At 36.7% G+C, this 26,414-nt stretch overlaps 1 protein-coding gene across 1 annotated transcript in view; it reads right to left on the bottom strand.

Moving 5' to 3' along the window:
- ADGRV1 (adhesion G protein-coupled receptor V1) overlaps positions 1–26,414 on the bottom strand; it is a 530,561-nt gene that overhangs the window by 318,365 nt on the left and 185,782 nt on the right. Inside the window, 7 exon segments of the mRNA XM_036847274.1 lie at positions 6,614–7,021; positions 10,953–11,195; positions 16,296–16,467; positions 17,324–17,441; positions 21,043–22,148; positions 23,368–23,503; positions 24,162–24,336. Of these exon segments, the coding sequence (XP_036703169.1) occupies positions 6,614–7,021; positions 10,953–11,195; positions 16,296–16,467; positions 17,324–17,441; positions 21,043–22,148; positions 23,368–23,503; positions 24,162–24,336 (2,358 nt within the window).

The raw sequence follows: 26,414 nt of genomic DNA, 5'->3' as shown, positions 1-26,414 counted from the left end.
ACCCCAAACACCCAAAGCAGTCTTGAGGGAAAAAAACGGAGTGGGAGGAATCAGACTCCCTGACTTCAGACTATACTGCAAAGCTACAGTAATTAAGAAAATATGGTACTGGCACAAAAACAGAAATATAGATCACAGAGCAGGATAGAAAGTCCAGAGATAAACCCACACACCTATGGTCAACTAATCTATGACAAACGAGGCAAGGACATATACAATGGAGAAAAGACAATCTCTTCAAAAAGTGGTGCTGGGAAAACTGGACAGCTACATGTAAAAGAATGAAATGAGAACACTCCCTAACACCATAAACAAAAATAAACACAAAATGGATTAGAGACCTAAATGTAAGACTGGACACTATAAAACTCTTAGAGGATAACATTGGAAGAACACTGACATAAATCACAGCAAGATATTTTTTGATCCACCTACTGGAGTAATGGAAATAAAAACAAAAATAAACAAATGGGACCTAATGAAACTTAAAACCATTTGCAAAGCAAAGGAAACTACAAACAAGACGAAAGGACAACCCTCAGAACGGGAGAAAATATCTGCAAACGAATCAACAGACAAAGGATTAATCTCCAAAATATATAAACAGATCATGAAGCTCAATATTAAAAAAACAAACAACCCAATCAAGAAATGGGCAGAAGACCTAAATAGACATTTCTCCAAAGTAGATATACAGATTGCCAAGAAGCACATGAAAAGCTGCTCAACATCACTAATTATTAGAGAAATGCAAATCAAAACTACAATGAGGTATCACCTCACACCAGTTAGAAGGGGCATCATCAGAAAATCTACAAACAACAAATGCTGGAGAGGGTGTAGAGAAAAGGGAACCCTCTTGCACTGTTGGTGAGAATGTAAATTGATACAGCCACTATGGGGAAGAGTATGAAGGTTCCTTAAAAAACGAAAACTAGAATTACCATATGACCCAGCAATCCCACTACTGGGCATATACCCTGAGAAAACCGTAATTCAAAAAGAAACATGCTCCCCAATGTTCACTGCAGCACTATTTACTATAGCCAGGTCAGGGAAGCAACCTAAATGCCCATCGACAGACGAATGGATAAAGATGTGGTACATATATACAATGGAATAATACTCAGCCATAAAAAGGAACGAAACTGGGTCATTTGTAGAGACATGGATGGATCTAGAGACTGTCATACAGAGTGAAGTAAGTTAGAAAGAGAAAAACAAATATCATATATTAATGCATATATGTGGAACCTAGAAAAATGGTACAGATGAGCTGGTTTGCAGGGCAGAAATAGAGACACAGATGTAGAGAACAAACGTATGGACACCAAGGGGGGAAAGTGGCAGTGGGGGTGGTGGTGGTGGTGGTGGTGTCGTGATGAATTGGGAGATTGGGATTGACATATATAAACTAATATGTATAAAATGGATAACTAATAAGAACCTGCTGTATACAAAAATAAATAAAATAAAATTCAAAAATTCAAAAAACAAATAAAATAAAAAAAGAAATAAAATTTAAAAAAAGAAATGAAGGAAACAATAGCAAAGATCAATAAAACTAAAAGCTGGTTCTTTGAGAAGATAAACAAAATTGATAAACCATTACCAGACTCATGAAGAAAAAAAGGGAGAAGACACAAATCAAGAGAATTAGAAATGAAAAAGAAGTAACAACTGACACTGCAGAAATTCAAAGGATCATGAGAGATACTATAAGCAACTATATGCCAATAAAATGGACAACCTGGAAGAAATGGACAAATTCTTAGAAAAGCACAACCTTCAGAGACTGAACCAGGAAAAAACAGGAAATATAAACAGACCAATCACAAGCACTGAAATTGAGACTGTGATTAAAAATCTTCCAAAAAACAAAAGCCCAGGACCAGATGGCTTCACAGGCAAATTCTATCCAACATTTAGAGAAGAGCTAATACCTATCCTTCTCAAACTCTTCTAAAATATAGCAGAGGGAGGACACTTCCAAACTCATTCTACAAGGCCACCATCACCCTGATACCAAAACCAAAGATGTCACGAAGAAAGAAAACAACAGGCCAATGTCACTGATGAACATAGATGCAAAAATCCTCAACAAAATACTAGCAAACAGAATCCAACAGCACATTAAAAGGATCATACACCATGATCAAGTGGGATTTATCCCAGGAATGCAAGGATTCTTCAATATACGCAAATCAATCAATGTGGTAAACCATATTCACCAAATGAAGGAGAAAAACATGATCATCTCAATAGATGGAGAAAAAGCTGTCGACAAAATTCAACACCCATTTATGATAAAAACTCTCCAGAAAGTAGGCATAGAGGGAACTTTCCTCAACAAAATTAAGGCCATAAATGACAAACCCACAGCCAACATCGATCTCAATGGTGAAAAACTGAAAGAATTTCCTCTAAAATCAGAAACAAGACAAGGTTGTCCACTCTCACCACTATTATTCAACATAGTTTTGGAAGTTTTAGCCACAGCAATCAGAGAAGAAAAAGAATGAAAAGGAATCCAAACCAGAAAAGAAGAAGTAAAACTGTCACTGTTTGCAGACGACATGATACTATACACAGAGAATCCTAACCATGCTACCAGAAAACTACTACAACTAATCAATGAATTTGGTAAAGTTGCAGGATACAAAATTAATGCACAGAAATCTCTTGCATTCCTATACACTAATAATGAAGAATCTGAAAGAGAAATTAAGGAAACACTCCCATTTACCATTGCAACAAAAAGAATAAAATACCTAGGAATAAACCTACCTAAGGAGACAAAAGACCTGTATGCAGAAAACTATAAGACAGTGATGAAAAAATTAAAGATGATACAAATAGATGGAGAGATATACCATGCTCTTGGATTGGAAGAAGCAACATTGTGAAAATGAATATACTACCAAAGCAATCTACAGATTCAATGCAATCCCTATCAAACTACCAATGGCATTTTTCACAGAACTAGAACAAAAAATTTCACAGTTTGTATGGAAATAGAAAAGACCCCAAATAGCCAAAGCAATCTTGAGAAAGAAAAACGGAGCTGGACGAATCAGGCTCCCGGACTTCAGACTATATTACAAAGCTACAGTAATCAAGACAGTATGGTACTGGCACAGAAACAGAAATATAGATCAACGGTACAGGATAGAAAGCCCAGAGGCAAACCCACACTCATATGGTCACCTTATTTTTGATAAAGGAGGCAAGAATATAAAACGGAGAAAAGACAGCCTCTTCAAAAAGTGGTGCTGGGAAAACTGGACAGCTACATGTAAAAGAATGAAATAAGAACACTCCCTAGCACCATACACAAAAATAAACTCAAAATGGATTAAAGACCTAAATGTAAGGCCAGACACTATCAAACTCTTAGAGGAAAACATAGGCAGAACACTCTATGACATAATAAATCACAGCAAGATCCTTTTTGACCCACCTCCTAGAGAAATGGAAATAAAAACAAAAATAAACAAATGGGACCCAGTAAAACTTAAAAGCTTTTGCACAGCAAAGGAAACCATAAACAAGATGAAAAGACAACCCTCAGAATGGCAGAAAATATTTGCAAATTAAGCAACTGACAAAGGATTAACCTCCAAAATTTACAAGTATCTCATGTAGCTCAATATCAGAAAAAATAAACAACCAAATCTAAAAATGGGCAGAAGACCTGAATAGACATTTCTCCAAAGTAGATATACAGATTGCCAACAAACATATGAAAGGATGCTCAACATCACTAATCATTAGAGAATGCAAATCAAAACTACAGTGAGGTATCACGTCACACCAGTCAGAATGGCCATCATCAAAAAATCTACAAACAATAAATGCTGGAGAGGGTGTGGAGAAAAGGAAACCCTCTTGCACTGTTGGTGGGAATGTAAATTGATACAGCCACTATGGAGAACAGTATGGAGGTTCCTTAAAAAACTAAAACTAGAATTACCATATGACCCAGCAATCCCACTACTGGGCATATACCCTGAGAAAACCATAATTCAAAAAGAGTCATGTACCACAATGTTCATTGCAGCTCTATTTACAATAGCCAGGACGTGGAAGCAACCTAAGGGTCCATCAACAGTTGAATGGATAAAGAAGATGTGGTAAATATATACAATGGAATATTACTCGGCCATAAAAAGAAACAGAATTATTTGTAGTAAGGTGGATGGACCTAGAGTCTGTCATACAGAGTGAAGTAAGTCAGAAAGAGAAAAATAAATATAGTATGCTAACACATATATATGGAATCTAAAAAAAAAGAAAAATGGTTCTGAAGAACCTAGGGGCAGGACAGGAATAAAGACACAGACATAGAGAATGGACTTGAGGACACAGGGAGGGGGAAGGGTAAGCTGGGACGAAGTGAGAGAGTGGCATGGACTTATATACACTACTAAATGTAAAACCGATAGCTAGTGGGAAGCAGCCGCATAGCACAGGGAGGTCAGCTCAGTGCTTTGTGACCACCTAGAGGGGTGGGATAGGGAGGGTGGGAGGGAGACGCAAGAGGGAGGAGATATGGGGATATATGTATATGTATAGCTGATTCACTTTGTTATAAAGCAGGATCTAACACACCATTGTAAAGCAATTATACTCCAATAAAGATGTCTAAAAAATAATAATAAATAAATAAATAAATAAAACAAAAAGGCCGTTCATGTAACCCTTGGTTTGTAAGGGTGCTGTTCTCAGCACGTTATACTAACTTCTCTAATTCTCACAACATTCCGGTGAGGAAGATGCTAGTGTTATTTTGCTTTGTTTCCAGATAAGGAAACTGAGGCAGAAAGAGGATGCCTAGCTTTTCCAGGGAGACAGAGATGATGAACGGCCAATCCCAGGAGGCACCTGTGACAGCCACCCTTCCCTGATTCAAAACATCCCATTTGCTCGTCCTAAAATAACAACACAGACTGACTCAGTCTGCAGACAATTCAGTCAAAATTATTGCAAGCATGAAATACAAAACCAGGTAGGAAAATATAGAGCCAAGTCTAAATCATCATTTGTATGATTATAAAATAAATCAACTGTAAAAAATAATTCTTGAAATGTAAGATATATACTATTAAAAAGTATATAATAAAAAGAAATATGCTGGATCTAAATAGCAATTTTACATAAACAGCAATGAAAAGAACTCCCCAAATTATCAAAACTGTCTTACGAAAAAGTGGAAAACCTGAATCAACCACAGGGAAAACTTTAAAAACTGTCAGGAGAGGAAAAAGAAGGGGGGACGTTTATGGGAAAGGAGGGTCTATCAAACTTTCACAGAAGAAGTTATTCCTGTGGTTTTTCAAGTGTCCTAGAACACAAAATTAGAGGCAATGCCTCCAGACTTGTGTTTTACCAAGCTTCAATGACCTGGAAACCAAAACCCAATGAAATTAAAAATTTGCATATCAAATCCAGCAGTCTTAAAAGACAAATACTATTATTAAAGCAAATGACAATGTTTTAAATAATTTTCATTGCACCATACCTAGGAAAATCAAGGGATAGAATATTATGTCATGACAAAAATTTGCCCAAAACCACAGCTGAGTTTTATCCAGAACATCTTTATAGTGAGTCATTTAAGGCTGTTGCTCTCTTTAGCACAGTAGCTGTTTCTACTGAACATAAATAAGTAGTCACTTCTACTACTAACTAAACAATAACTAAGATTTGTTGAGCTCTTCCTATAAAGAAATATATAGCATAAAGCAGATTCTGTTTCAAAGAAGTTAGAATCTGAGGGATAATAAAACTTACAAATATGAAACAATTTCACTTAAAATACAAGACCTTATAGAATGACATTGTATCAGTACTTGGAAGTTCTATCCTGTATTCCTGAATTCGAGGATATCTTAGAGCACATATGAAGTACATATGGGACATAAGAACGGTTGCCAGATAACGTATAGGTGACTCTATTTGAATTTCAGATAAGCAACCAATAATTGCTTGATATAAGTATGTCCCAAATAGTGCCTGTAAATAAAAATATTTATTTTTATTTGTGATATACCTATAATAAAAAATATATTCATTGTTTATTTGAAATACAAAGTTAATTGGGCATCTTGTATGTTATTGTTAAAATTTCAACCCTACCATGTGATTATCTACATTTTCAATGCCAGTTTCATTATTGTCTTATTCTAATTATTTTGTGTCTAAATCATAAAAAATTTTTACATTTTATGGATATGCCAGGCCCCTCTTAATAGCTATTTTTCCCAATTTTTGTTATTATAAGTAACGCTGAAATAAACATTCTTGTTATACATAAATTTGCATAAATATATCCCACACCTATTAGTGCTCTCTTTTTTTCTTACTCCCCCCCCCAGTTTTATTGAGATATAATTGATATATAACCATTAGGTGTCTTTTGATTTTGCTTGTGGTATATGCAAAGAGAAATTTTGTTTACACTTTATGTGGTCAAGTTTATCAATCATTTCCCTTATGACTTGGGGGTTTTGTTTTATGTTTAGAAAGAACTTCCCCACATAAAGTAAATTTCTCTGAAAAAAAAATGTATGAAGCAGTGTTGCAACTGCTAACATTTGCGAGGGCTTCTTACCTTGTCTATTAAATACATCACAGCACTGAGCTGTTCATCTGTGCTCTCCGTTGCCACTTTCGTGCTAATACTGTGGAGCACCCTGCTGAGAATGTCACCATCCAGGGGCTGCTGCAGCTGATCCGCAAGCCCCCAAAAGGCCTGAGAAGCCGCATCAGAGACAAGAGTGATGTTAGCGGTCCCATACACTTCATCAATTCTGGCACCACCTTTTGGGTCAAAAAGCACAATCTGGAAGCGTTTAGGAAATGGATTTAAAGACCCTGTCTCTGGTGTTAGGATGACATCCAATACGGTGTTTCTCTGGCCAGGTTCAAAGATCAACATGCCTTCAGTTCTCACAAAGTCTTTCCCAGAAATAGCTGGAGATATGAGAGTACGACCGGTTGTCTCAGCACTCCTTAACTCCTAGAAATTAAACAACACCATTTAAGTGAAACTATAAACCTCTGATCTTGTCCTAAACAAATTTTATTTCTCCTAAACAATCTGATGGGCCACAACAATGTTACTATTAAAACAGGAGGTTTTATACTTTTTCTAATTTCCTAAAACAAATCAGAGAGATAAATACACATCATACAGTGACAAGATCAGGAAAGACGGATGCCTTAGAATAGATCAAGAAAGAGAATTAGAAAAGAAATGTCACTACTGCCTCACAGAATTTCTCCAATTGTGAGCTTACTAACAATTTGAAGAAATTCAGAGGCATATATGCCCAGGGGTCAGATCATGTATGTCCATTATATAAAAGTACGGCAGGAAGACACTGGAGGATTCCAGCAGGAGAGAGACACATTTTATTTCATATTTTCATGAGTATTCTGGCTCTTGTGGATAGTTAGGCTGTAGCAGGGGATGAGCATGGAAGCAGGAAGAAGAGATAGAGCGTTTTTACATTAGTTCCTGCAAAAAAAAAAAAACACAAACGGTAGTTTAGGTTGTGTAAGTAGAAAGGGTAAGAAGTACTCAGACTGGGAACATATTTTGAATGTAGAGTCAGCAGGACTTTCTGATTCATTCAATGCTGGATGGAGAGGCAAGGAGAATGAGGAGAACTCCTGGCTGTGTGCCTGAATGAAAGGCAGTAAACTGGGGGGAAATAGCGCTAAGGGAGAAATCAAGAGTTATGTATTATATATATTAAGCCTGAGATGCCTTTTAGACAATTCAAACAAAGATGTCAGGTAAGAGCAATCAGATATATGAGTCTGGATCCAGGGCAGTCAGGAGGCTAGTGATAAAAATTCAGGAGTTCTCATTTTATAGAAGATATTGAAAGAAAACAGGTATGGATGGTCTAGCCTAGAGAGTATGTCTAGGTGGACCCCAATATTTATTGGTCAGGAAGACCAACACAGGCAACAGGAAGGAGCTGCCAGAGAGAAAAGGGTTAAGAGTAGGAAAGTGTGGTGCTCCAGATGCCCAAAGGAGAAGAGCACACATCCAGAAGGAGGAAGTGACCAAGTGTAACAAAAAGTGAAAAATCAATGAAGAAAAAGGGTTTTCAAGAGCCTCTGCAGCATAATGGTAGGGAAAAAAAGCCTTGCTGAAGGCAACAACACAAAAGACTATTGGCTTCAGAATGGAGAAATTAAACTATCCACTGGAATACCATATAACAGGAAAAATGAAAGAACTATACACATTAGCACACGTATTTCTCAAAAACATTGTTGAGCAAAAAAAGCACACCGTAAGACAATACACCTGGAAGAATCTCATCTGCATAATTTCCAAAACAGGTTACAGCATACGGTATGTGGTAAAACTATAAATAAAAACAAGGTAATAATTCATCATGTAATATAGGATAGAGGTTATCTGCAAGATGGGGAGAGGTTATTCTGCAAGGAAAAAGCAGGATGGCATCAGAGAAGAGTTCGTGGCAGCTAGTTTTAAGATCCTGATTAAGCTGGATTTCTTAAGGTAGGTGGTGATGATTTTATTACTATAAACTGCACATATACATTCTGTTCACTATTTTCTGGTAGAATTTATTTCACAATTCAGACATTTAAAGGAAATGGAACAATCAAAATGTTCTTGTGTTTATAAAATACATATAACAAACACAAAAAAAGAAGCACTATGCAATTTAAAAGCAACAACGAAAATCAACATAGAAATAGCCTTTGATAGAATAAGCAATGTGAGAATAAGAAGGAAAGGCATATTCTTTCTTGAACTTGTGGGCTTTGGTCTAGTACACATATATACAAATGAAATATCTGGAATTGGTTTTCAAATTTGGCTTAGAAAGATAACTGGAATGAGTGATATTTTCATTATCTCAAATCCTTATATCCCTTAACTTTAGATCACAAATATGTAGATATAAGGGAACTTATAGTATTTATGTACCAGGAATGCTGACCTACCGAAGGGTAGGTATGCTACAGCTATTGTTTTAACTACATTATTAAAATCTGTTTAAAGTAAAAGCAAAATTAATATCACTGTAACAGAATAGCAACTTGGTCCATAATTATTTTCTCATCCTTGTCAGCTACCGGAAACTAGAATTATATGACTTTCTCTTCTAACAATATGCCTAGCATTGAGAGAGAAAATGCAGGGGCAATGAAGCAACAGGAAAATAAAATCATACCAGAGAGGTAAAACTTTTATTTCTAATTTTTAAAATTAAACTTTTTATTTTGAGATAATTATAGATTCACATGCAGTTATAAGAAATAATAAAGAGTGGTCTCCTGTGCCCTTTACCCAACATCCCTCATTGGTAACATCTTGCATTATTATAATATATCACAACCAGGATATGGACGTTGATACAGTCAAGATACATTTTCATCACCACAGAGATCCTCTATGTTGATTTTTATAGTGTTATAAAAATGCTATGAGTTACATGCTAGTGACAGCATGTATTTTGCAAGGAATCATTTGTGGATAATCTAGAAAGAATATAAATAAATATGATAAGAGATATTGGCATTCACACTCTTATTTTGGCATTTTCAACTCCCCTTTCAACTGAGTGTGTGAACTAAAGTATGCCTCAAATCTTTGTATCCCTTCTTCCAGTCTTCCACTCTACAAAGTAGTGAGCATATGATGATATATATTTCATGGGAGAAGAAGGAAGCACATATTTTTTTTCTCATTTCTCTTACCATCTTAAATGCTTAAAAGAAAAAAATGCTAAAATCTCCATGAATCAAAGTACTTCTTTTCACGTTCGTACTATTTCAACGTTATTTAGGATGGAGTTTATTTCTAGAGTCTCATATGATATAGAGTGTCGTCTTCTCACCTGCCAAGCTGTAGACTTTGTCATAAAGACAACTTTTCTGCCTGGCAAGCTTGCAGGACAGCTCACTACCCACAGCTCCAGTCTTAACCTCAGATCCCTGACTCACATGATTGCTACAGCAAACTGGCTGCACAAATGTTGTATTTTATACACAGAATGTTCTATGTGTTTGAGCCACTCAACAACCAAAGACATACTAAACAGCACTTTGTATAAAAAACAGAAAACAACTTTAATACCTTGAGGCCTAAAGTGTCATCAGCTTTGAAATCTTGAAACCGGGGAAATGGTAGCGCTGTCCGGAATGGTAGTTTCCAAACTGGGGGGTTTTGGGAGTTATATGAGTCAAGGGGAAATAAGAGAGGGCTAAGGTGGGCAAGCTCCAACATCTACAATCATGCTTGAAGAAAAGTAGATGTACACTTTTGCTTTAATATGTTAGAGTTTTGCTCCTAAAACAAAGTTTAAAACATAATGCTCGAAAGGTATAGCATGTTGTGTGGACCAGCCCCAGGCTCTAGTTGCTTAGCGCTTCGTAGCATTACTCTTCTGAATCCCTGGACACCCACCTGCTCCCTCTCTTTCACTTGATGTCACCTAATATGATGGATGTGAAAAGTGGCTGTGAGACCTCATGAACTCATGGATTTAAAGAGACATAAAGATCAGTTAGTGTTTGAAGTCCTGAAGAAGATTTTCAACTAGTTCAGGTAAAAATCAGAACAAAGACCCATACTTTTTGTTTCTGGTCTTATACAGTTTCATTCTGAAGAAATTTCAACTCTCTACAGATTTTATAGAAGAGATTTATGTTAAGACGCTTTGCACTGTATAATCAACTTTTCCAAAAGATAAAAAAAGACAAAAGACTATCATTTTAAAACATGATCTAAGTGAAAAAAATTGAACTGTTTCAAGGATAAAGCTTAATGTAATAAATATAATGTGAATTACGATGGTAATTCAGAAAATAATATATCAATTCTTCTCTGTTTCATTATACATGCTACAGTTAAAGAAGAAAACCTTACTGTGTGATAATACATACTGCATGCTTACCTGGGTGCTGAAGTTAACAGACATCATTAGTCCTGTCCCAGAGTCTCTGGCCACCTGCAGACTGATTAGAGTGGCTTTCTTATGAGCCACCGGCAGCCGAGAACCCACAGAGAAATACACGAGACTTGGAGGTTTATCACTCTGTAATAATTTAATCTGTGCAAATCTGGCACTATTGTTTATGGCTGCTCCAGCAGTTACTTCATACAGTTCCACAAAAAAATGCATTCCAACTTGAGGTATCTGACAATGAGATAAAAGGAAAAAAAAAAGGATGATTACTAATAGATTCCTATTTTAAGATAATTCTGATGTTAAGAAATAGTATTATTCATATACATTATTACAGAAATAAGTATACATCTAGAGATACATTCTGTATAATTACAGAATTAAATTCTTATGTTAGATTACCATGAGATTTATTAGTTTTGGTCTTTCTGTAATACCTTTACTCTCTCTGGGTGAGCTTCTTACTAGAAAATCAACGTCAGGAAGCAATCTATGCATACTTCAATAAACAAAAGGATACATAAGATATATTCGTACAATGAAATGTTATCTAGTAGTTTAAAAAAATGAACTATTTCAATATTTTTCAACATGGGTGGGTCCAAAAACATGATAATGAGTAAAAAATCAAGTTGCATAATGATATGTATGGCATGCTACAATAAATGTAAAATTTTAAATTACATAAAGCTTACTACATTTTGTTAATGGATACATATTTATTTAAAGAGTAAAAAGGAAAATAAGACACCATGATGGTAGTTATCTCAGGTGGAGGGGTGGCAATCGGGGTAGGGCAGGGTGTGGAATTGAAAAAACATGGGATAGGAGTGAAAGGGAGCTTCAACTTTGTAAGGTTTTATTTTTAAAGGGTTTTACATAAATATGACCAAATATTGATAAGTTAATTTAGTGATTTTATGCATTTTTCAAAATTTCCCTAAATTCTGTATCAAGAAATCTAAGTTTAGTCTGTTGGTTACAGTTTGCTCATGTTTTACCTCGGTTCTTTCTCAACAATCTCAAATAATTTTTCAAAGCCTGAATTCAATTCTATAACATACTGTCAATCACCTGTTTTTACTTACTTGCTCTTACACAATAATCTAAAAATCTTAGCAGCATTTTTAGCTTCCTAGCATAACTCCAAGAGCTAAGCTGAAGCATTTTCAACTGCGTGTATCACTGTCTAATTTGTTATAATGCATCATTTTTATTTATCAGCAAGGACCTTATTCATCATTTGTTTTGTGATCATTTTAATGAGAATCATTATGTCATGAAGCAATACAACAAATTCTTTAGTATTATTCAAAATGAGTTGCTTCTTAGTAGCACAATAAATGAACTTAATCTCTTTCTATTGTCTGAAGAAACATATTTAGTTTTCCTGTGGTGTATATTATGCTTTACTTTTGCTGATCAACTCTCAGTAAATACTGAAATGAAGGTAAATGCACTCTTCCTGCTTTTGAGAAACTAAACTTGGCAAATACAATAAACTGAAGCACTAGAAAAGTATGGGTAACTATATTCAATAACTATTATTCCCTAATGGCCAATGAGCTTGAATTCACAATAGTTTCATTTAACTAAGGATTTCAGCATATTACATTCCAACATACTCCTGTCTTTGTTTTTCAGCATAATATTTCTTCTCATTGTGATGATGATTAAAACATTACTTATAACTACTTTGAGTCAAAAGAATATGTTATAATCTAAGTAAGGAACCATGCAAATTGAACCGTGTGCAGATGGGTGCCAACACATAATTAGAAGAGACAAAAGGAATCTTCCAGTCTTACAACAAAATACTCTTTTCAAACAATATGCCTGAATTATATCGGGAAAGCAAAACTCACAGACCATTATCTGAACCTCTCTGGACCTAAATATGACTGGAGACCTCACAAGAACTCAAGTTCCTTTCCTAGCTAGGGCAGCAGCATTCCAGGATGATCTTTTGCCCAACTAGTATAAAATAACTTTTCCTGGGCCCAGACCTGCTCAGAAGCAAACAAAGTAATAATGAAATAATGTCTTACTTAAATACTTTTTAAAAATATTTGCAACAAATGTTTAGACAATCTGTTTGGTTTAAACAGATTTTGTGGGCTAAGAAATGCATCCTAAGTTAATTAACTATGACCTTTATACATTTTGCTAATACAGAACCATAAGACAGAACCACAGAACAGTAAGATACCCAGCAGAGAAAGGGTAAACGGACTGGAATTCAAAAGATGAGTTCTAATCTTTGCCAAGTAATTGACCTGGGGAAAGTTACTTAAATTCTTTATAACTTGAAAATGAAAATTTTGAATAACTATAGGGACGATAATTAGAGATATGGTAGAGTAGAAAAACTTTCAGTTGAGCGTCTTTAGAAGAAACCACCATCAATCAGTGGTATAACTCTACAGATGAAAGCGTGCATTGCGTTTGCTGTGTTGTTTTGTTGTCACTCCCCTGCCACCAGCATTGATGTGGTGACTACTCAAGTCACTGAATCACCTCGGGCTCCGTTCCCATCCATTCTGAATAATAGTAACCCTCCCTTGTGAAGGGCCAACTCCTTGCCAAGAACCGTGTCAAAAAACCTCTTAGTCATTATCTCATTTAATCTAACAGCCCTATTATTAACTCAACCAAGTCTGGGAAGCTCAGGAAGGCTAAGCAACTTGTCTAATGTTACGCATTCATTGCGGTGCGCGGGCTTCTCATTGCGGTGGCTTCTCTTGTTGCGGAGTGTGGGCTCTAGGCGCGCTGGCTTCAGTAGTCGTGGCTCATGGGCTCAGTAGTTGTGGTGCACAGGCTCTAGAGCTCAGGCTCAGTAGTTGTGGCGCACGGGCTTAGTTGCTCCACAGCATGTGGGATCTTCCCGGACCAGGGCTTGAACCCGTATCCCCTGCACTGGCAGGCGGATTCTCAACCACTGCGCCACCAGGGAAGCCCCTTAAAAACTTTTAAAAAGAAAATTCTTGGAATTTCCCAAGTTTAAAAAAAATCAGTGGGAACTCAATATTTTAAGAAACATATTTTCTAGCTCCGTCACTACCAAGATGGCTCACAGCAGCATCTTTGTCAACCATGAGCTCTCATGCCTATCTCCAGAACATACATTCAGATCTCTGAAACTCTTTTTGATGAAAGAAATCAAGTTCTTAGACAATAGTTGATTGGATGTCTTAGAGTAGGAAAAATCAAGATGGCTCTAGAACACAGGTTATTGCTATAAAGCAAATAAGCATCCAGAGATTTTTAAAGCAATATGAAAAGACAAAAGACTAGCTTAATAGATCTTTCAGTGTCCATGGCATGACTATTTGAGTAGCAAAAAGAAAAGCATTTAGTAAGCAATTAAAATTAGTTGAATTTGAATCTATAATGGTACTTAAAGGAGAAAAATTATTGTAATGTATTAAAAAATGGTTAAAATGAAAAATGTGAGTATAATAGTGTGTACCTAATATTTTATTAAGTTTAATATATAGGAGAATGTTAACATATCAAGACAGTTATATCTTTAATTAAGTATATATTCATTTATTAAGGAATGATAAACATTCTTCTCTTTGTATGTTAGTAAAGAGTTAATAAAAAATGTTAATAAAACAATTATTTCTAGAAAAAGTAAGAATTGCACCAAAAATAGGAATAAATTATTAGGACCTGTGAAATACATAGAAATGAAGATGAAAACAAGTAAGAAGTTAAAGAGTACTGTTGGTCACATAGAAGTTGAAAGATGATGCAATTGTATGTTTGTTTGAATACGATAGAACAGATGAACTGCAGAGATGCACTAAGATCACAGATTTGTTATCTCATTTCTTATGAGGTAAAACCTCTAGGTTGCCTTCTTAAGTATTAACAAGATATTAACAAGGCAGGTCTATCTTTCCAATACCACAAATAGACCAGCTCCATGTTCAACAGTGACAGGGCAATGGTTAAGTTAAAGCTGGCACCGCAAAATTTAAAGAACAAATCATTCTGAGGAAAACACATGGTGTTGAAAAAATTAACTGGTAAAGCATGAACTTAAAAAAAAATGTTGATCTCACAAGTCAAGCCATAAAATGGACCCCAATCAGATGACCAGCAATTCTCATTTGAAACAGCTTCAGACAAGCACCAGGACCTGTGGTCCTAACAAAGAACAAAGAGCTCTTGATAACCAAGAGCGTGTAACCTTAAGTGATCTGAGACGATTATTCTTTCTCTTCTGGAACCAATAAAATTACTACAGTTCTGGGAAGGTATGAAAATATGTATCACTGTAATCTTAGAGAAGATCAATATAACTGTTTCAGTAATTCTCAGAAAGTGAAAAAACAAGTAGAGAAAAAAATGAATAAAGAGTTAAATCTACAGGGTTGTTATTTAGAATGAGTTTAAATATAGCTATACATTTGGAAATAATTTTATTTGTGCAATGCTTTTTCTGCTGTTTAGAGTGTTTGGCATGTACAAAGAAATCATGATACTTTTGACCATTCGTAATATTATGGCTAGTTTTTGTATAAATACTTGAGTTTAATAAATTAAGTAGTAGACAAAGAACAAATACTACTGAGTGCTCCTTAGGCATTAAAGTATCATGAAATAGTCATTAAAAAAAGCCACACATGATTACTAAATGACTAAAGCTCTGTTAGGTCATCAGTGACCGATACCATTTGAATAATGGAGGTTCCTTTAGAAAGAGGGGGGACCATCTGGCTCCTGGGTGCCATGTGCAACATGAACCAATAGAAATTTATCCAAAGGCTCATCAAGCATGGCCTCGGTGCTTCTTCAGTGGGTCAGAACTGAACTCCCTAGAGAATGAGAGAACTTTCATTCTGGATGAAATCTATGGATATAACATGACGTGACCAAATCTATCAATATGATAAAAGCAAAAAACTAAACATTCAGAGTAATCAGAGATATTAATCTGGCTGAAAATGACTCAAGGGATCATTCACACAATGAGCAGGTGGGCCAGGAAGAATCGTGGAAATGACAAGAAACAGAACAGAGAAAACTGATGAGCTTTTTTTTTTAGCACTGAGATACAAGCTTTTTTTTTTATTACTGACTTACAACATTGTGTAAGTCTTAAGTGCACAAGTGATGAGATTATTTACAAAAATTCATAATGTAATAAATTCTAAGTGTGACATCTATTGCTCTTCTAAGAGATTTAGACATTATGGCTAGGCGAGACACAAAGAATCTCCACATAAGCAATGTGTAAGTTTCAACAAAGTGGCTTTAAAATGATTAATTGTAAAGAAATATAATCAGAATTTGCCAATACTGTGTCTCATAGTGTCTTACCTTCCCTGGTTTGAGCTCAATGGTGATAAAGCACTTTGTCTGACCCGCTGTACAGACTGTGGTCCCTGACACAGACAGAAATTCATCTATCAGGTTCACACCATCTTTTTGGAGCACAGCAGCTGTTTTGTTAAACGTGACTCGCCAAAAGACCTTGACATCTTCAAAGGCTCTAGGAACAAAGCAAAACCTATGCAAATGCAGTCACAGAGTGCATTATTCCTGTAGCTAATGCAGAATGTGTTATCACTGTGCCTGAGTGTACCTCTTCATCCAAAGCAGAGCACTTACTCTCCCACTGATAATGTCAAAAATAACCAATTCTCCACACTACAGTTAAGAAATTAAGGCCAGAGTTTACATGGCATTTCTTTAACCACACTTTATTCAGTACTAATTAAGTATTTATTGAACTATGATTCCTGATGCTATGTACCAGAAATATGAACATAAAAATTATAGAGAACCTTTGCCTTCAAGTAAGTGTTCCTCATTTGTCTTTTAACAAGAATCCTTCTAAAGGAAAAACACTACTGCCAAAATGGTTGTTACTATAAAAATAAAGGGCAAGAGATGACCTACATTTTCAGAGAATATTTAGACCCAAAATGGAAAAGGTAGTACAAATACATGTACATGTGTGCATACCAAGTGCATGTACATGATGAACACTCAGGTATACTATACTGTACTAAGTTGCAAGCAAAACGTTGGTAATCCCAGTCTCCCTAACAGTAAATGGTTGCGTATTCGGAGTGATCAGAGAATAGTAAATACGATGAAGTGATGACTTAACATAATCTAACATCTGTATGGTACTTTATAAAGTACAAAATGTTAAAGCAGCCCCAAGTTATGTTCATAAACCAAGCGTGTTAAATCACAGATTAGGAACTAGAGCATCTGAACACTGACATGCCAAATTCCACCCCACCTTCTTCTACCAACATTTCATCCTGCCTCTACCATTTTATGAATTCAAATTAGATATACAGGATGTTACACCTTCAACATATATATAAACATACCTGTTTGGCTGCCTTGTGACAACAAGATGCAGTCTGCTCATCTCAGCTCCTTCACGAAGCTCCAATCCACTCTGGGACTCCTCACTGAATCCTATGATGCCATTGTGAAGATCACTCCCTGAAAAGAAAAATAGAAGATTATAATATTCTTAAGACTTTAAAAGATCTCCAATGCTTCACTCATCTTTCCAGCTCAGATGGTATAAAACTGAGACATTCACAAGTGAATGGGGTGGGCAGGAGCTACAACATTGAACGATCTTTACTAAAAACAGACTAGAATCAAAATGATCACATCAAGGTAGCTGACACTTTGAGAACAGAAGACTAAAAGAAAGAAAATATCAAATCCTGCTCCCCATATTGACAACATGTTCACCTCTCTCTGATGAGCCTCTACTTTTTATTTCATAGTCCTTGATGCTACTGTTTAAGATCAGTGCATCCTGACAGAATATACGTTCTACTGAGAAGCAACTGTTTTATTTACTGCTGTATCCCTGGTACCAAGAACAGTGTTCAATAAATATTTAGTGAATACATGAACTTCATCTGACTGTTTACTTTTCTATAAGAGAGTTGACCCAAAAGACCATTTATGTTTCACATTTGGTTATTTTCCCCAGAGAAAAACAGAACTATTAAGGAACTCTTGAGAACCTCTGAATAAAAGAAACTCCTCTGAGCAACTCTTGAGGTTACAGGCACCATCATTCTACAAAACTGTGTTTAACCTGGAACAAACCTAGGGCCCACACTAGACTGAAACAGTCACTCCAAATCCTTGCCAAAATGTAAACTAGCTTCTCAGACGAGAGAAATACCAATAAACAGTTCCTGCTGCTTTCTATTTCTCAATGACTCAGTTTTGCAAAGTGATCCTAAAAGCAATGATCCGAAGCAATCAGCCTCAAAAACCATTTGTACCCCTCACCCTGAAACATGACTCCTGAGATTCCAAGTAGACAGAACTTCCGTAAGGAAACAGAAAACCACCGAACTGTCCCGAAAGGGGAAAGCTAGTGGTTACCAGCCCCTATTTTGCAGGTCTGAAGTGTAAGCAAACGTGGAGCCCATGGCTTAGGGACATGGAGGTGATGGACCACTTTTGTCCTGGTGCCTCATGTGTGTTTTGTCTCAGCCAGATGCCCATCCTCATCCTCACCAATTAATCACTACCATCGCTTCTTAGCCCTGCATCAGAACCAGACCTCAACTTTTTTTTCTTCAGCAGCAACTGTTTTCTGGTCACTTTTAATGGGAATTTGGTCTCTCAGTTAATAATAGATTATAAGCTTCCCACAAGCAGAACCTTCATTTTCTTTTTCAATGCAATAGCAACTAGCATGGTTCTAATGAGTATAATACTTCCCTTGCCACATCTACAATAATAAAGTTGATGTCAAATTTCCAGTAAGATGAATCAAAACTTCTAATGTGCCAATGATCAAAAACAAAACAAAATAAACTATTTTCCCCTGATTTATCTTGAAAGTTTGTTCTAAAATCTAAATGTGAGATTATGAAGATTAAAGGTAAGAGGAATCAGCAAAATTAATGATATAGTTAAAACAGAAATACTACGTTAAAATAAAAAGCCAGGTGAGGAGGGACTTCCCTGGTGGCGCAGTGGTTAAGAGTCCGCCTGCCAATGCAAGGGACACAGGCTCGATCCCTGGCCCGGGAAGATCCCACATGCCATGGAGCAACTAAGCCAGTGTGCCACAACTACTGAGCCCACACACCGCAACTACTGAGCCCATGCACCGCAACTACTGAAGCCCACACGCCTAGAGCCCGTGCTCTGCAACAAGAGAAGTCACCTCAATGAGAAGCCCATGCACCGCAATGAAGAGTAGCCCCTGCTCGCCACAACTAGAGAAAGCCCACAGCAACGAAGACCCAACGCAGCCAAAAAAATAAAATGAAATAAAATAAAATAATTTTTTTAAAAAGCCAGGTGAGGAGAAAATGATAGGAACATTCACAGACAGAGTAAGGGAACTTAGGGTACCTGACATGCAAAAGTGCTGGTGAATTACATCATGTGACACTAAGAGGAGCCAATCATTTGCCAAGTACTTATGATGCCATGTTAGGTAGGGAACTTCTCATTAGAGAACTTCATCGAGGCTCAACTGAGTGACTGGTAAGTTAGGCTCAGAGCTGATAAATGGGAATTTGCCTGGTGAGTTAGGCTCAGAGCTGATGCATGGGTAGGCACCGGTATGCCATATTGATATAGTATCAGCACACCATATTGGTATGCGTTGGTAAGCCAAACTGACTGAGTAGCACTTCCATTCCAGTTGGAATACAGCTGCTGTCTTGAGCCCCCAGAGAACCCTCTGTCACCACCCTAACCATTATGAGATCTCCCTGTGATCCAGTAACTAATGGGGTAATGTTTGGGACAGCAAAAAGCCTCCAGCCACCACTGTGATTGGTCTGTGCCTCTGTCAAACTAATCGCTAAATACTTTGATTGTCAGCTCTGGTCTTATTCAAATAAATGTAATAAAATATCTATTTCATGGAATGGGGGAGGAGGCTGCTGAGTGCCAAAACAATTTTAATAGAAATATATAGATGGCATTAAGCTAATGTGACTCAAAATCAGTAAGTGACTTGGAGAATAGAATTTGACTTTACAATATTCAATAAACTGAAGGAATAGGAATAAATGACAATTCTAATTGGTGTAAATTTGTAGGGTAGCATAAATGAGATGATGCTGGGTATAAAAGTTACACAATTGTAAGATTATGACTGAATTATAACTGAATGGCTAAAATAAATAAAATTCTAGGAAGCACCAAATCCTAAAAGGGGATCATAAACATGCTTATTCTAAATATTTCCTTTTATAAAAAACAAAGCATAAACACTAAATGATTTAGTCATTCCTCAATTAATGGTTGAGCTGGGTCAAAATATAGGCTTCATAACTTTTAATTTTCTTTTCACTGTGTTTTACCATAGTGTTATCTGAAACTCTAAAACACTATGTATAACCGTTTGTATGAAAGAGTGGAGTAGGTAAGAATCATGAGACAGCTTTGTCAATACTCTAATTACAGTAAGGTATTGACAAGCTGAGCTAAGCCACTTAAAGAAATATAGTATGATTTCAGAGGAAAACTGCAAATTATCACCAAAAAATTTTATAACATGCATGAGGAACTCTATATATGCACACACCTCCCCAATAGTACAAAACTTATATAAACTGCACTGGTTCAAAAGCAGAACAAAAGGAAATAGTTTTAATATATTTCCCAACAGATATAAAGAATTTTCTGACAATGAGATCTTAGACTCTGGGATAGATTAATGAAAGTGGTTGGGAAATTCAGAATGAGGTTTCAAAACAGGAGAGGCAATCATGTTTGGGTGATTAAGCATATTTCAGAAGAAGTACATGAACTTAAGTATTTTTAAGGTTTTCCCTTTATTGTGAAAGTACAGATTTATAAATTGTTTAATTGTTTAGCTGGCTCTGAGCTAAGTGACATTTACAGTCCATTAAACTCTAGCCTGGCACCTCAGAACAACATCATGAGTTTATGTTATGGGTTCATGCCATAGGAAAACAAAATTTTAATGATTCACTATGAGTGAGTCAAGTAATTCACCTTCTTAAATTAAAGATAGAATGATCTTATTACAAATTCTGTACCACAAAAGTACATTTTTAACTCCATCACTCCAAATATATACCTGTAATAATGATCATGGCAAAAGCTGCAAACCCACTGTCATCCTTTCCCTTCACAATCTGTGCTCCCCCTTGTGGGTCTGTGAGAAACACGTAGAAGAATTCTTGCCCCTCAGGCTCATCATCATCCAAAATTCGAACCAATACTTTACGTTCTCTTTCTCCATCTACAAATGCAAGGATAAGAGTTTGCTCTTCAAAATCTTCTTCTTCAGTTGCCCATGCTAGGTTGGAAATCCCATGGATGTCAGGAAAGGGCAATGCATTTGGTTCCTTCTGAGCAGATCTTTCACCAAAAGTCTTAACTGTTATAGTGACATTGCCAGTAGACCCACCAGTTCTTCGGACAAGAACTTCTGCAGCGTTAAACGTGCCATTCTTCATTTCTTCTTCGACGTAAACAACAGATGGCCCAAGACTAAATGTTCCATGAATGGAAACATCTGCAGTTACAGTGGGCACATCAGGCTTCTCAGACATAGCAGATGTACCAGGAAGGGTGACAAGGTTCTCAGGGATGGGAGACACACCAGTCGCCTCAGTAACAATGGCAACCACTTCGGTTGGCTGTGGGATGGCAATTATCTTGGTTGTGTCAGGGTGTGTGGTGGAGGAGTCGGTTTTCAGAGGAAGAGCTGTGTCCGCTGCTATAGCCACAGTTGTCTTGGGGAAGGAAACATCCATTCCTGCCAGGTCATCATTATCCAATATTGTGATCACTGCCACACTGAAATCTAGATTCAGGCGAGGTCTCCAATTAGCATCAAATTTTTGTAATCCTTTAATTTCTACTGAAGTTAGATTAATGTAAAAAACTTCTTCTATCTCAGGAAGCTCATCATCAATAATAGTTATTTCAAAATCAACCTCAGCATGGAATGCTCGGAAAAGCAGCTCCCCATTCTGAACAGGCTCAAAGTCTTCCAGGGGCTTTGCCCTTCCTGCTGTTGTCTGATAGGAAACTTTAATAAGATCCCCGTGGAACCCAAACAGTCTTTGTACATGTAATCTGATCATCTGTGTATCCTCTGACACTATGATATTTCTTGAGCTAGGGGAAAATTGAAAGACTCCCATTGGTTCAATTTCAGCAATGGTGAAACCTGATCTGGAAAAAAAAATTAAACCATGAGAGAACTGATGAAAAATAGGAATACCACTGTAGAGATTCACCTTTCACACACTTAAGATACTGCTCATGAGGACATCTTAAAAATGACATGCCCTTTCAAATTCCATAAAACCCTATTTACTTATTGATGAATATACCAGAGCACAAGAAAGGTAAGAACAGGAGCTGCAGTTGCAGGTGATAGGACCTAACAAGGTCCATATATATATACATATATACATATATGTATATATATATATATGTATATATGTATATATATATGGAGAGAGGAGGGAGGCAATGCCTGGCCTAGGGTAAGCACTGTAAAACTGATAGCCTGAATCACTTTGCCGTACAATAGAAATTAACACAGCATTGTAAATCAACTATACTTCAATAAAATAAATGTAAAAATAAGAAATAAAAAAAACTGTTAGCTATTATTGTTATTGTTAAAGGTATGTGAATTTGTTAACCTAAAATACGTTGTGTCCAAACACTTTTTGAATGGCATATGTATAATCAAAAGCCATATTGGATTCCACCAACCAATATCTCCCATACATAAATACATATACAAACACACTTGAACACACACTGGTTTTGCTCACACATTTTTCCCAGTTTCCAAAAAAGTAAACTAAAGAACAGAAAGATCAGGTAACTTTCCCAAAGTCATACAGAAAGGAAGTGACACAGCCAGGATTAAACCCAGGAGTCTGGCTCTAAGATCTGTCCTCTGCTGTTCTGATCAAGTCCATCCCAAGTATGAGAAAAGTCCATTGCTTTTGACCAGGACATATTTATCTGCAAATATACTGATATAAATTAAACTCAAAAGAACTACTAGTTCAAGTCACCTTATTATCCTACTATGATTTCTATTCTTACTCTTTACCTCTTGGAGAAATCAGGTATTTTTGGCTACCTTTCAGAAGACAGTTTCCTTTAAAAATAGGTGGCTTTGCCATCATGGTTCTTTTTGGAGATGTCACCTCAGGCCAACATTTTTGAGCGAGAGGTCATGATAAACGCTCTTCAAGCAAGCAGTGGGTGGTGGCATCTTTGGCAACGCAGGCCATATATTGCTCTACACTAAAACTGTTTTCGCCTCTGCTTCAAGGAGAGAGATCCTTGTGTCCTTTTTTTGTTTCAACTGGTAAATTCCAGCTTACTCCTCAGAGACTTTCTTGGCTGAAAATCAAGTTGGTCTTACCGAAGCTGAGCCCCACCAGGGGCACTGCTCTGCACTCCTGAGAGGTGAATGACAAAGGCCTCTGGCCGACCAGGGCTAGGAAATGTCCACAGCAACACTCTTTTACTTTCTTCTCCATGGGAAAATGAAAGACTCCCTGACAGGGAACATGAAAAGGGAAGCTGGGTTTCATTTCTGAGTTCTTAAATTGGGATTCAACTCTTAAAAATATAGTGAAAAATTCTATGACAGTCTACAAAAGGTAAAACATTTAAAAAGTCAGTGGGGGAGGGAGTGTAAATAAATTTAGAGGAAGCTCCGTAGACCACACACACCTTGCCTTTAATCATGTCTACTTTACAAGGTAGAGGTCAAACCATCTAAGTTTTGCATCTCACTGATCCTCACAGAGCTTATGGTATAACTAAAAATAAAGTAGATGAAATAACAGCTGCTCAACTGTCAGAAATATTCAGATGAACATGTAAACGGATATAAAGGTGTGTCTTTTTTGATTATCGTACGGGCCACATTAGGTTTTTAGAACTACTTTTAACAAACTCCTCACGTATAAACAGAGTAGTCTGCTTAGTGACCATTATTTCCAGGTGAGCTATGAAGTCTTCCATGTGAACGAATAAAGTTCCTCTCATTCTCACCAAGCAGCCTGTGAAATTCCGATCACTTAAATCTGAGAGGACTGTATTAGAAGGCAAATAGCTCATTGTCCAGAGTAAAGAGGATCCAGGAAAATTGGTGGCCAATTACACATTTCCATGTTCTATAGGGAAAATCCTAGAAAAGCCACAACTCACCCACTTTGGGGGTCATATTGCCAACAACAACGAATTCGGGGATTTTTAACCCAGGAACATATCCAGCCGCCCAGGAAACCTTGAGAGAGCCATACGTGCCTCTCCTAGAAATCACAGCTTGGCTTGTTCCGGCAGTAATGTCCATGAGTAGAAAAGCAGTAGACTCAAATCCAACCTGAGGAAAAACATGCTTAGCACATTTTATTTCTCTCTAAAGGTTCTTGTTTTCTGAAGAGTGGGTTAAAAGTCAACTTTCTCTTTGTTTACACAGTATATTTCCCTGTTCTAAAACATATTCAATTAAAGAGTAGTATTTAAGAAATGACATGTGAAATTTGAAAATTTATTCTATTTTATAATGCTGATTATAGTTTATAGCTTTATTTTTTTATCAAAATGTAAACCCCTGAATTAACAATATCTAAAAATACAATTGTAATTATGGTTAAATGAAAGGAAAGATTAAAAATGGTATTTTAATATGACTTGTTCATGGGTCTTTACAGAACCTAATCTGTCTAGAACTGAAATCTGACTTCTTTCTAAGGTATAATAATAAATTCTTTATTTATAAAGTGAGCACCATGAACTAGATTTTCTATTAAGGTTCTTTTCAGCTCTTTGATTCAATACAATATCTTTTTTTTGAGGATCAGAAACCCTCGAAGATTTTTTTTAAATAACTATCTTCTTCATCCACACCAAGTAAGATCTGGTTTTCAGGGCAACCTTCCCAGGGTACCCTGGGATTTATAGATGAAATAAGTTCTGGTCAAAGAATAAGAATAAAACCAGATTCCTGGCTTCACATTGTTATTTAGACAACTCAGTTTACCTCTTTTGGTCCCAATATCTATAAATTTGGAATACCATAGGACCAACAGTTCTATATTAAGACTCATTCTCCCCATTTTAAATTGGAGTGGAGAGTAGCAGAAAAGTGTGAGAGGGTGCCACAGGACAGCTTCTGAAGCCACAGAAAAGAAAAAACAACAACTTCAATTTGACACCAGCCTAGATTCCTTATTACAGTGAGGCTTCTGGTTAGCAATTGCCAAAATCTTTGGCATATCTGAGCTCATGCTTGCCAAATGGCTAGAGGCTGTTTGAAAGTGTCCTAAGCACATCACACACACACACAGACACACACACACACACCCCACATACAAATACTGGTAAGGAGTACAGAGGATACACCAAGGACAGGAATACTCCATGACTGGCCCTGATCTGGCCCTTTGACGTGACATAATGTGGTGACAACATGCCTGGACAAGTAGAAGAAAATAGTTTACTACACCAAAGGAAGAATTCAGGTTGAAAGGAATCTTTGTTATAACAACCTGTGAACAAAAAGAAGGTAACAAAATGTCAAAGCATTAAATTCTATACCCTCCTTCCTTCTTGAATAGAGGAGGTGCAGAAAGAAGACAATTCCTCTCAGTTAATTTTAATGCTGGTGGATTCCACTTTAGGGAACAAAGCAAATTCATTCCCTGGGGAGAAGCAGCCCAGGTGGGAGTAACTGAAGAGCATCCCCTTAATGGCCAGAGACCCTGTTACACAAGCTGGTGGCCAGATCTGCCCACACTCCTGCCCCTCCACCTGCACAGATTCCACATCCTGGTCAAGGAACTGAAGGAACTCCCACCTGAAGGAGTAGGATGCATGCTTATCCCTTATTATGGTTTATAAAATACACACATTACCGTAGCCAGAGACAGCAGCCCTGTCTTGTTCCTATATTGACAGAATTGGCCTACACAGGAAGCAAAGCCCTCAAGGTATTCTTTGTTCTCATGTGAATTTATAAAGTGATTAGGGAACAATCCTCCCTAAAATGAACTCAGGTAGGAGATTCAAATACTTAGGTGCACCACTAGTATTAACCTACATCAGAACAAACTTGCCACAGTAAAAAGAGCCCCACAAATTAAATATTTACAATGTTAGTAAATGAGAAAGTCTGAAATATTAACTGAGGTTTCATTCTAATTTTAATTATTTAGCATAAAATACCTCAATGTTAAATATTCATTTTCAAGAAAAAACCTGAGGTTTTGACTCTAGGTGACTGTTATTTTAAAAATTCTAGGACTTCCCTGGTGGCACAGTGGTTAAGAATCCGCCTGCCAGTGCAGGGGACATGGGTTCGAGCCCTGGTCCAGGAAGATCCCACATCTTCCCTGATCTGGCCCTGATCTGGCCCTTTGACATGACATAATGTTGTGACATTGTTGTGGAGCAACTAAG

The sequence above is a fragment of the Balaenoptera musculus genome, chromosome 3 (assembly GCF_009873245.2).
Source record: "Balaenoptera musculus isolate JJ_BM4_2016_0621 chromosome 3, mBalMus1.pri.v3, whole genome shotgun sequence".
Classification (NCBI taxonomy): domain Eukaryota; kingdom Metazoa; phylum Chordata; class Mammalia; order Artiodactyla; family Balaenopteridae; genus Balaenoptera; species Balaenoptera musculus.
Note: the sequence above shows the minus strand (reverse complement) of the source record. Positions and strands in the feature narration are given on the sequence as shown.